Source organism: Chanos chanos, chromosome 12 (assembly GCF_902362185.1).
Source record: "Chanos chanos chromosome 12, fChaCha1.1, whole genome shotgun sequence".
Classification (NCBI taxonomy): domain Eukaryota; kingdom Metazoa; phylum Chordata; class Actinopteri; order Gonorynchiformes; family Chanidae; genus Chanos; species Chanos chanos.
In genome coordinates, this window is record NC_044506.1 from 21,577,798 (window position 1) to 21,590,296 (window position 12,499).

The 12,499-nt window shown below is 44.2% G+C and overlaps 1 protein-coding gene across 2 annotated transcripts; it reads right to left on the reverse strand.

The window, feature by feature from the left end:
• Positions 1–360: 360 nt before the first annotated feature.
• Positions 361–10,437, reverse strand: dbpa (D site albumin promoter binding protein a). Of its 2 annotated transcripts, XM_030788865.1 has the most exons (5): positions 10,397–10,437; positions 9,290–10,165; positions 6,490–6,897; positions 2,856–3,103; positions 361–1,121 (listed from the first exon to the last, which is right to left on the reverse strand). In XM_030788865.1, exons 2-5 carry the CDS (start codon positions 9,474–9,476, stop codon positions 906–908), a joined length of 1,059 nt encoding a protein of 352 aa, XP_030644725.1. In that variant the 5' UTR covers positions 9,477–10,165; positions 10,397–10,437; the 3' UTR covers positions 361–905. The 2 variants fall into 2 exon arrangements, with proteins under 2 accessions (XP_030644725.1, XP_030644724.1); XM_030788864.1 differs by having other exon boundaries at positions 9,290–10,429.
• Positions 10,438–12,499: the final 2,062 nt, after the last annotated feature.

Genomic DNA, 12,499 nt, shown 5'->3' on the forward strand with positions numbered 1-12,499 from the left:
CAACAGCAACAACAACAACAACAACAACAGCGAGAAAATTAAACTATACAATTTTCTTTTTTCCCTCTCTCTCTCTCTCTCTCTCTCTCTCTCTTTTTGTTAATTTCACAATCATCTTCACCAACTATTTCTCCTTCAATCCCTCCATCCCCTGATTCACCCTGTGTTTACATTCTTCCATTTTCACCTCTGTCCCTGACCCCACCTAGATGTTCCTTACATCTAAAATATATCACTTTAGCATATATCTCCTGATTGGAAAACATCTTCATAAAACCGTCATCCACAGAAAAAAAAAAAAAAAAAAAACCCTAACACCCTCCCACCCACATATAAAATATACAAAAGATTATCTCCAAAATCTCTTTGCCTGTGTGATGCTGCAAGTATAAAAATATACAGTTTTCCTATGGCAAAATCTCACCACCTTCCTCCCTCTCCTCCTGTTCACCTTTACTCCATTACTAGATCTCCTCAGGCCCTATCCAGTTTAAAAATATACATTTTTTTTTCTCTTAGAAAAAAGAAATTACACCTATGTCTTCTCTGGACATGTTTTCTGTAAAGTCCCCTGTTCTCCTGTAGACTCTGTCTCTGTGTTCATAAAGGCTACATTAGACTGCAGCTCATCTGAAATGACATCCTGGGTCCATTCACTATTAGCCGCTGCGTCAGCGATCTGGGTTTTAACAGTCCGTGTTTATTAATGGGACAAACAGTCAAGAGTGATAACCAGTTCTAACAGAGGTGACACCAGCAAGGCTAAAACACGGGATTGCCTGTACGCGCCTTTATGAACACGACTCAGAAAAAACGTTGTCTAAAATGTCAAGTTGTTTACGTCACTTCCCTCTGCATTCCTCTCTATCTTCTCCTCCTCCTCCTCTTCTCCTCCTCCTCCCCGTTCACAAATCTCCGTGTCGGTTCTCGTATTTGTTGAGGATGTTTCGGCAGCGGCCCAGTTCCTTGCGCATGTCGGCCACTTCCTGACGGAGCGCGGCATTCTCCCGTTCCAGGAAAGCGGCGCGTACTGAGATCTGGTTCTCCTTCAGGCGCCGGGCGTCTCGAGAACGCTTCGCCGCCTCGTTGTTCTTCAGCCGGCGGTTCCAGTACTTATCATCCTGTAACAGGACACAGGAACTAGTTTACATTTTGGTTTGTATGTGAGAAAGGAAGAGAGAGAGAAAGAGAGCGAGAGAGAGAGAGAGAGAGAGAGAGAGAGAGACAGAGACAGAGAGAGACACAGAGAGAGAAGATAGAGACAGAGAGAGAGAGAGAGAGAGAGAGAGAGAGAGAGAGACAGAGAGAGATAGAGAGAGAGAGAGAGAGAGAGAGAGAGAGAGAGAGAGAGAGAAGATAGAGACACAGAGAGAGAGACAGAGACAGAGAGAGAGAGAGAGAGAGAGAGACAGACACAGAGACAGAGACACAGAGAGAGACACAGAGAGAAAGACACAGAGAGAGACACAGAGAGAAACACACAGAGAGAGACACAGAGAGAAACACAGAGAGAGAGAGAGAGAGAGAGAGAGAGAGACAGAGAGGGGCAGAGAGGAGGAGGGTGTGTTGGTGTGCCTATGTGTGTATTTCCGTTTGTATGTCTGTATGTGGGGAGGTAAGGGGATAGAGGGGGACGGAAGTCAATTCCAGTCCAATATGCAGACAAAAGGAAAGGACAGAGATGGTTAGGAGAGTTCTGAGGACTTTCACCTGTAGACAGTCTTTGGTTGGTTGGATGAGATGACTTTAAAACCAAAGGTTGTGGAATTGGGGTTGTTACCTGTGATGAGGTCAGGTTTTGACATTCAAACCATTTTAAACAGAAATCTAGCCGCTTTGAAGGGCAGGAACACATTGAAAGAAGTTGTGGAAAGTTGTCCCTTTATAACAGTTCTACCCATAAGGCCTAACAAGATTTTATTGTTCAGTCTAGCCACAAATAACATGGGCTCTCAAAGCCTTCAAGGCATAAAACGAATCATCTACCTGTGTTTGGCAGATACAAAACACAGTCCTTGGTCAGTCATAGAGGAGATATAATATCCAGATAGGTAACTACATCTCTCCTGGACACTCTCAAAATGCAACCTTCCTCTCAAGCCTTCGACAGCTCTAGGCTGGCTCAATGGGAGGAAACTACGTGTATCATTTTTAATTATTTTATTTCGCAAAAAACTGACCAGTCAATTAGCAGGGCTGGCTACTTCTTTTTTCCCTTAGATGACTGGTCTTTTGGTCCTGGCTGTAAACAGCGCCATTAGGGCAATGCAGGATGAAGATTCACTCTTGGCGCCCGTGGTGTGCGGTGACTCCAGCCACCATGGCATTTTCATTCTGTACACATGATGCTGTATCATTGAGAGGCATAAAGCACCATTCGTTGGGGCGTGCTCCTAATACTAATTTTATTCCCAGCTCTGGGAATGCCTGCGTTACAGTCGGTCACGTGGGAATACAAAGGTAAGGGATTCTACTCTCTCCGCCCCTCCGGAGGGAACACCGTGAAATACCAGATTCCACGCTCTGTGCCCACTCGGGAACACGCGGTAACATTCCCGGCCCCTGATGAGAAAAGCGGAACTGATGAGGCTGGAAAAGGGCTGGGGTTTTTTTTTTCATTTGCCAAACGAGTCATAACAGTGCCGGCTCTGGGAAGGGAATTATGAATTTCATCTGAATCTACTTAGGCATTGTTTAAGACAGAGCATGGTCGATTTGTGTGAGTGGACAGACTTTTAAGTTGTGTGTCTTTTCCTACTGCCGGTAAGAAAAGGAAAGAAGGAAAGAAAGAAAGAAAGAAAGAAAGAAAGAAAGAAAGAAAGAAAGAAAGAAAGGGATTGTGGGTATTGTAGTACCTTCTGTTCACTGGGCACCATCATCTTGCGGGCCTTCTTTATCATGGGTTGAGGTTTAAGCTCCTCGTCGGTAAAACGGTGTCTCCGTGGGTCAAAGGCCTCCTGGCCCGGAACACTGGACAGCGCCAGGTCGGCGGGGTCGGGGTCAAAGTTCACCATGACATCGGGCGCATTGGTGGCCGGAGGTCCTGGCGGAGGAGGGCAGGTGGAGGAGCTGGGTGAGGGGTCTGGAGGCACGGCCTGACCGCCTGCAGAGGAGGAGACGAAGGAGTCATGGGTGAGGACAATCAGCCGGGCAGCTTTAGGAGTTCCCACAGGGCAATGTGATAAGGGAAATGAACTGAGGCCAAACAGGCTCTGCAGGACTGCGCCTGACCAGTCGCAATTACACACAGCAGCCACCAGGGAGCAGCAGCAACAACCTGACTCAAGACAGCAGCCACCAGATCAGATATACTTATAGATATATTTATATATTTATCTAGTGCGACAGACAGATAGATGGAGAGACAGACAGATAAAAACACAGATCTCAAATGGGCTCTTCTGAAGCACACATAAAGTCTTGTATCCTCTGAAAACTGAAAAGTCTAAGAGAGAGGAGTAAATAATTCTGTTTGTTTACACAACGTTTTCGATGTGAGAATACCACAGGATGTCAAAATCACTACACCAAATGAACAGAGAGAGAAGTTTAATTTGATTTAAAGATAATCTATGGATTATATACTAATAAATCCATACTTATGGAACGTAATTGGACTCTCCTCAGACTGCAGCCGAGGGTTGTTTTCTTTCTTTAAGAAGAACATTTAAAGAGGAAATTGAGCACTGAGATGGAATGTGATATAGGAAGTATATTATGTAAAAACATTGTCCTCCACCCTCCATGTTATCAAGCTCCTCACAATCTCCAGGCACACACACACACACACACACACACACACACACACACACACAAACACACACATACATACATACACATCACCACCTCTCCTTTGTCCAGAAGAACACCCCAGAAAAAAGTCTTCCTTCCCCAGGGCATGTAAAGGGCCACTTACCCCTTTCAAACCTCTTCCTCCCTCCTTAGCACAGAAACAAACAAGGAACACAGCTGAACAGACCCCAGACCTCTGTTCCACACACACACACACACAATCACACACATACAGACACAATCACACACACACAAACATACACATCCTTAAATGTATGGCTGTCAACTGAGACACACCCACCAAAGCAAAGCCATGTACAGATGGACAGAAACACACACACACACACACACGCTCCATGTATGACTGTTCTCTTCACACACACCTTGACTGTGTATTTGCATGGGGTGTCAAATCATCGGTCATGTGACAGAGTGCTATGCCATGGAGATGTGGAGGAGATTATCACTCTAATCTCTGTTTTTTTCTATCTCTCTTCTGTGTGTGTGTGTGTGTGTGTGTGTGTCTGTGTGTGTGTCAGTACCTCTGCTGTCTGGTTCCACTTTAAGTCTGAAAAGCTCTGTTAATATAAATCAGCTAGAATAATATTTACATATTAATATAATATGAATGACATTAACACTATGATAATACTGTTAGTAACAACTGTTCTGAGTTTTCCATCTGAGATATGTAGTTTACCTGTGAGTTTTGTATTTGAGAAATTAGGTTTACCTGTGAGTTTTGTACTTGAGAAATTAGGTTTACCTGTGAGTTTTCCATCTGAGATATTTAGTTTATCATTGATTATCATTTAGTTTATCACGTGCACCAACATGCAAAACTGAAACTTTAACAAAACACAAGAGGGAAGTTATATTAAGAGAAGTGATATCCTTAAATATCTGTTTTTCTGTACATACATACATACACACACACAATACAGAACCTTTCACGGGGACCTGTCCCTCTCCCTCTCTATCTCCTCATAGCCCCTCCCACTCTGCCATCATAGCCCCTCCCACTCTGCCTCCTGCCCTCCCCCCTGAGCACTCTCTCACTCCATTCCTCCCTGCACCAGCACGTGATAAAGCTCCTGCACATGGCCTCAGCGTGTGAGAGAGAGAGAGAGAGAGAGAGCAGGAGGGAGAGAGAGAGCAGGAGGGAGGGAGAGAGCAGGAGGGAGGGAGAGAGCAGGAGGGAGGGAGAGAGAGAGAGAGAGAGAGAGAGAGAACTGACCATACAAAGCTAATAGCTTTTTTTTCTCCTTTTAACACTCTCATCATGAAGTGTTTTTGATTATACAAAACAATGAAAGACTGTTAAATCTCTCTCTCTCTCTCTTTCTGTGTGTGTGTGCGTGTGTATGTATGTGTGAACAATTTCTGCTCTGTACAGACTGTGTGCTCTGTATTCTTTATGTAGAGACATATCACCCGGTGACCAACCACACACTTCGTCCACTGACCAACCGGCTAATAAGTCACTTCACCCAGGGATCAACCAACCAATCAGTCTCTTCACCCTCTGACTAACCAACCAGACAGCCCTCCCCCACGACAGAATGACAATCATTTCAACCAATGATCAACCAAACATTTGTTCCAATGACCATCAAGCCAGACATTGCACCCAGCAACAAACATGACATTTACTTCTCCCAGTCAATCAAACTGTCATTATATCCAAGTATTGATCAAACTATTGCTTTTGCGTACAGTACATGTGTCATGGTATAAGTGAGAAAATGCTTGAGTTAAAAAGATGTTTATCTGAAATACCTCACAAAGGTAAACTGTGCTGTGACCTCTAGAGTGGGAGATTTAGCCTTCACAAGGACAGAGAGGGATCAGATCTAAACCAGAGAAACACACACACACACACACACACACACACACACACTCTCTCTCTCTTTCTTTCACACACACACACTGACAGAGCAAAATGTGTGATAGCTGGGATTCAAACCCCTAATTCCAGACGCAGGACAGCCCCCTTCACGTTTGAATGGTGCCTTAACTGGGTCCCTCACACAGTGTGGCTACACAGTAAACCAATCTGACATGTGAAGAGAAAGAGCGTTGCGTGTCGTTTGTAATCAAGGCCAGTGAGGAGCAATGCGCATCTTTGTGAGATAAGCGTAATGGCTGGCCTTCTGTGTATTGAGATGATAGTGTCTGATGAACTGAATCGTCAAGGCAACCGGATAAAACCTACAGCACAACTGCTGTCAGTCCCATTTTCAGAGAAGAGGGACCTAAACCCGGTTTCATAAACACCAGGATGAAGTGAAACGTCTTCCACGGACGTCCCCCCAGCACCAGATCCAAACATCACTGAAACCTTTGCGGGCAGCTCTGAAGCTCAAACCCCCTTAATCCCTCCAAGACTGGAGGCTGTTCCTCTCACAGACTGGCCCAATATCCAACTACAAACACTCCAAAACTTACATAACAGCATTCCAAGACAGACTGAAGCTGTTCTGAAGGCAAAGAGGTCTGGTCCAGCTCTTTAATAGTTACCCAGTATTCGTACACTGTTTAATGTTTCCATTGATGCAACTAGTGCTGACAAATATACACACACACAGACACACGGTCACACACACACACACACACACACATGCAGACCTCTGCAGATGACAAAAATGCTCAAACCACACCCAAACGCATTCCCAAAACACACTCCTGTCCCCTTACCGTGTAGACACTCAGGTGGGCCTGCCAGCAGTCCCTGAGGACCCTGTGGAACGTCCAGTCCCATCAGAGATGAAGATGAGGAAGAGGAGGAGATGGAGGAAGAGGAGGAAGAGCAGGGCGGCGGCGAGGAAGGCGGGCACTGCGAGCTTTGACTGGGCACGGCGGACTGGGAGCTCTGGGAGGGGACCTGTGCGGCGCTGGAGCTGTTGCCGGCGTGCATGCAGCCCATGCCGTTCTCCGTCAGGAACTCCTCCAGGTCCATGTACTGCAGCTGGAACAGCCCGCCGTCGCACGGCAACGTGCGTTCCCATAGCAACGGCCCCAGGAACGCCGACTGCGAGGACGGACGGACCGAACCGCTGGTCCCTCCCAGCGAGTCCTCATCTGAGTCCAACGGCTTGTCTTTCTCTGGAGGAGACAAAGTCAGAGACCAGGTCAGGGAGAGAACAGGTTGAGAGGATGTAGGGTTTGTATGTCGTCTGACGTGGCTTCCCAGGATTAACCCTTTGGAAGAAACATGAGATGGTTGACAACATTCTCTTGAACCTCAGATGATCAAAAAAAACATACAAGCAAACAAAAAAAACACAGGTCTTCCACAGGCTCAAAACTTCTGCTTTCCTTAAATGGTTTTTAATGTTATTTAAAACACTATGATCTCAAGTGATCAGATGATCCAAAAAAAACAACCTTTCCACAGACACAGTTTCTAACTACACCTTAAGAGGAGTTTTTTGGGTTTTTTTTTTTAGTCTGGCTCTGACTGCGACTCTGCTGATCTATTCTCTGTTGCGTCCTCTCAGTCGGAGAGGCCTTTCAGCTCTACTGCTCATTCCACACAAGACACAGCAGCTTCCCAGTGTCTCCCTCCTGTGTCACTTCATATGACAGACGACCTGACATCTCCACAGACTCTCTGTGTCCCACGGACCCGACGGGGCATTAGCCTCCATAGTGTTAACTCGATACCCTTTTATTGTTCCACAACTGTAAGGACTATGCTGGAGAACAGTTCTGCAATTATAGCATTTCCCCTTAGCATTTGTAAGACTGCCCCCTCCCCCTCTCAAAAATTACATCATGAAAAAAAAATACATATTTTCTAGCCAATGAAATAATCAGTAGGGCAGTGAAAAGAACTAGGAAGTTTAATATCAGTCTATATATTCAGATCAAACATTCATGTTTCACACTCAGCGGTCCTGCTAGTGACTTGAAGACACACACACACACACACACACACACACACACACAGCTCATTAAAATGTGACGCTAAGCCTCTGCTAGGAAAATGAAGCTTCCGGAAAAGCAGCAGCTGTTTGAGCTGAAGTGCACATGCAGGGCCAGGGGCTGGAGCACTGATTAGAGCACTGATCACAGAAAAAGATGGTGTAACGTGAAGAAAAATCCCTCACCAAAAAAAAAAAAAATAAATAAAAAACCAGAGGGTTGTTGGGGGGGGGGGGGGGGGGGCAGAGGATGAACTTCAGCGTAGCCTCTGTACAGACTGAGAGATAAGAGAAAAACACAGAGGCCTCTGTGTGTGTGTGTGTGTGTGTGTGTGTATCTGTTTCTGCTTAGTGGAGATTCTGTGTCAGTGTGTGTGTGCCCATATAACTATCTATCTATCTGTAAACATACACATATAGATGAACATACACATATAGGTGAACATACATGTATGTGCATGTGACACAGAGATGATGTTGTGCCACAATCTGTACTGTGGCATGACGAGGCAGTGGTACCCTGTTCAGCTGTGTGTGCGTGTGTGTGTGTGTGTGTGTGTGTTTGTGTGTGTGTGACAAAGAAAGAAAGCAAGAGAGAGAGAGAGAGAGAGAGAGGGAGAGAGAGAGCAGTGAGGGAGATGAAAGACAAAGAGGAGGAGAATGTGTGGGAGTGTTTGAGAGTGTCAGAGAAAGCCAGTGAGAGGAGCCAGAGAGAAGAGGCTTTTTATACCCTCAGCTAATGCATGTTTCCTTATACATTATACACACACACACACACATTATATATATATATATATATATATATATATATATATATATATATATACATACACACACACACATACATATAGCGAGAGAGAGGGGGGGGGAGAGACATAAGTAGATCCCTTCATTAAGGGCGATGAGGGAATTAATACTGTTTTGTAAAAGTGGAACACTGTGCATTACATTCCTCCACTGCAGTCCACAAATCTTCAATATTTATATTCGTCACTTCCTCGTCAAAAAGAGAGCCTGCAGTAACACAAAACTACCACCAGATAGAGCTGCTGAGTAAAAAATGATGTGTGTGTGTGTGGTTGTGTGTGTGTGGCATAAAGCAGCTGACCACAGCTAGGAGAAACATCTCCTTAACAGCAGCCATTGAAATTCTTCTTGTAGTGAATGTTTTGGTAATCAAACTACGATCCCAGAATAGCAATAAACAAGAGTTTACACTGCCTGGTTGAGTGTGTGTACCTCAAGACAAATACTGTATTGTTAGATTTGATCAAAGTAAACGCACTACAGTCTACGGTAGGGAACTTTTCCCCTTTTATTCTTCTATCTCACATCCTCCTTTTTTTATTGTCACTGCAAACCGTGCAGCCATAAACACTTCCATTATAATCCCGACCATGACAGATAGCAGAGCAGAGAGGACAGATTGTGACCAGAGGAAAGAGGGACAGACAACCAGTGTCAGAACAGCAATGAAAGTGTGTGTTTGTATGAGAGAGAGAGAGAGAGAGAGAGAGAGAGAGAGAGAGAGGAGGGGGGGGGGAGAAAGAGAGAGGGAGAGAGAGAATCACCTTTCGTCTCACAGCAGTCCTTCCCTCGCTGGTCTCCTTTAACTGGCAGCTGTAACAGGGACTTCAGACTTGCCATGGAGTTCAGGTGTCCGTTCGGGGTAGCACCCGCGGGGTTAGACGGACCGAACTGTGGACTGGCCCCTGCCGGTAGGTCGGGCGGTAAAAGCTGAGAGAGGGGCCTGGACATCGTTAGACCGATTACCGACAGCCGTTTGGGCTTCGACCACTGAAGGCTGAACGCTTAGGCCTTCCAAATTATTAACAGTCGGCTATTAACAAATTGTGTTTTTGGTCGTTACGCGTCGTGGTGCTCGGGGTTGCTGTCGTAATACCGTAACGTTGTCAGTTACTTAAAGCAACAAATTATTGCTGTTAGTCTGTGGAGCTTGAAGTATAAAATTGAATTGCCCTTATTGTACAAATGCGAATGTACATAAACAAATACGTTTTTTCTTCAAATGTTGTTCTTTATCCCTTAGTCAACGTGCAGAAAATATTGTCACTATCTTGCTATCTTGTCCAGTGTGGAGTAAATATGCCTCTATACTGTCATTCTTCAAGTGATGTGGTTCCACCTTTAATGGTATTTAAATCCACCCGTCTTCGTTTATCCTTTGCCTCTTGGATAAACAAAGTTGCTAACGCAAAGCAAGAGCTCATCAAGCTCGAATAGGCTACGTTTCTTCTGTTCTTTCAAACGTCCGTTGATTTGCTGACATTTGTCATTAAATTATGCTGATACTCCTCGCGGCGAGGACAAAAATACTCCCCGAAAAATCCAATCAGTAGGAAAAGACGGGCGTCCATGGAGCCAAAGATGAATGAAATTCCTGTTGAGAAACGCAGGTATACTGGCAAGTGCTATTGGAACGCTTACTGTAGATTAAAAAAATACACACACACACACACACAACTGAAAATAAACAAATTGCAAAAAAGAAATACAATCTCGCAAATTCTAAAACAAAAGTTCTATATCTTCTAGTCCGTAATGGAGCGGACCGTGTTCTAAAAATCCGCGTAAGAGACAGTACAAATTGAAAATATTGCTTTTTCTTTCCTCCACTTTCTTCACTCACTCCGTCTTTTTTTTTTTTTGTCGCTCACCTTCGCTAACAGCTCTGTCGCGCTTGCTCGCTCTCTCTCTCTCTTTCCCTCTCTCTCTGCATTCAGAGAAACAAGCGTTCGAATCGCAGCAAGAGTCAGCTGGAACGAACACGGGCCGCTCTCGTGACATCACCTCTCACGGGGGATCGGCGCTGGGGGAGGGCCAATCAATATTTATGATACACACCTCCTCTTTAAACGCCCATAGTACGAGAAAAATAACACACCCTACACCCTTTAGCCAATCACTCGTGGCTTGTTACTACATAATAATGAGAGGCCACGCCTTTCTGCTAACGCTTTCTTGTATGACAAGATTCATCGTCCAAACTTGTGTTTGTACATGTGGTTCTGTGGGGCAACTGCTAAACAAAGGGGAGTCATGAAAGTATAATTATGATTGCCACAGTAATCATAGCTAACATAAACACTCACTGTACAGTGCGTTGGGTTAACGTCATTAGCATCAAACTCATTATGACTGTACAGTTTTACATACAATGCTTGACTTCAAAGAAAGCTCTGAATCAATTCAGTTACTTCCAAAATAAGAACAGTAGTGTGTAACGATGGCATGAAGATATAGATACAGTACTTTGTATATAGGCGGCTAACGCTGGATCTTTTTCAAGAAAAGACTGAATAATCATAACGGCCGTATATTTATCCTCTTCGATGTATTGTTCATGTTTCGTTACTGTGAAACGTTACAATAACATGCCGAAAACGTGAGCGTTTAGGTTCTGGTCGATGTAAATATATCTCCTCTCTATCTTGAGATAGAGTCTACAGTACTCAAAGCGAGCACATGGCCCAGGCACGCGCGGGTGCTGCCTACTGGCTGCATCGCTTAAACACCATTGGTCATAAGTAGGTCAGTCTCTGCCTATCACGAAATCCCATTGGACAAATCTAGGTCAGTCGCTCCTCCCAGACTTTTCCCCCATGCGAAGGCCACGTGAGACAGGAGTGAAACAACAGGCAAGTCGGCATGGCGCGATTTTGAGGATTAGTGTGCGCTACTACGATCAGACCCAGAGATCAAACAGTGTCTAATTTTGTATTACCAAAAAAGTCTAAAAGTATAAACAGACGTCATTTTGACCAGGCATGGCCCACATTATAACGTCTACACTAGACGTAATATGGACAGAGTAGACTATAAGTTACATACGATATTACATTAATTACATTCTAAAACAGCACTTCACAGCTTGCTATTGCTTTCACATTTGAAAGCTCTGAAGCCAAGTCTTAATGATTTTTTTTAAGGCTTTTTTTTGGGGGGGGGGGGGGGTGTCTTGACTGGGAGTGAAATTGACAGTCACATTACTCTGCAAAAGTGATTCCACCTTAAATCCAGTCTTACATATTTGTCCTTCATATAGCACCAAGTGTTTGTGAAGGGAGGGGAGGGGACAGTGAGACATGAGGAAAGCCATCTGGAGGGTTCACAGACCAAAAACAGAATTACTCAGCTAGTTACTGTACAGAGGAGTCTGCACAGGAAAACTCCAAAGAAATGCATTTTCCGTACCATTAATGTGCACAGCTCTCTCAGGTCCTAACTATTAAATAGGTCTCTAACTTAAGATCATCTCACTGTCACCGTTGTTTTACTCTTACTGTATTTCATTACTATAGTTATTATTATCATCCATTAGATTGGCCAACATGGAAATCTAAAATAACAGACATGGTTACTTTGTCTGAGGCAAACGCTGATGCTGAATTTCAATCAGGTCCAACAGTCACTAAATACAAGTACCTTTGACCTGCCACTGTGTCTTTGTGCTGTAATGAATGCAATGGCTCCCCTTCTGATCAAATCAGGTATTGCCATAATATTCAGAGCTATTGTTGCCCTCTAGTGGTCATTGTGGGATACTGCAGTTTAAGATTGCCCAGTTCAAATTACACTTGACATGCTGTTGTTTCTTTTTGGAGAAAAGGGAAGAATAAGAAATAAATCAGCAAAAAAAAAATAACTAAATAAATAAAAATAACTCACTTAAGCACAAAGCTAAAACATAACTCAATACAGAATAAAAGTGAAAAAAAAAAGAGTCATTATTTAAAACAAATAGCTCTGGCAGTTAACCG

What these genes read in the sequence shown, in the direction of transcription:
- dbpa (XM_030788865.1), bottom strand. Translation starts at nt 9,476, where the DNA reads ATGTCCAGGCCCCTCTCTCAGCTTTTACCGCCCGACCTACCGGCAGGG. An exon ending in GGACTGCTGTGAGACGAAAG is followed by an intron (nt 6,898 to 9,289) that starts GTGATTCTCTCT and finishes TGTCTCCTCCAG; the next exon opens with AGAAAGACAAGCCGTTGGAC. An exon ending in TGGTGCCCAGTGAACAGAAG is followed by an intron (nt 1,122 to 2,855) that starts GTACTACAATAC and finishes GTCCTGTTACAG; the next exon opens with GATGATAAGTACTGGAACCG.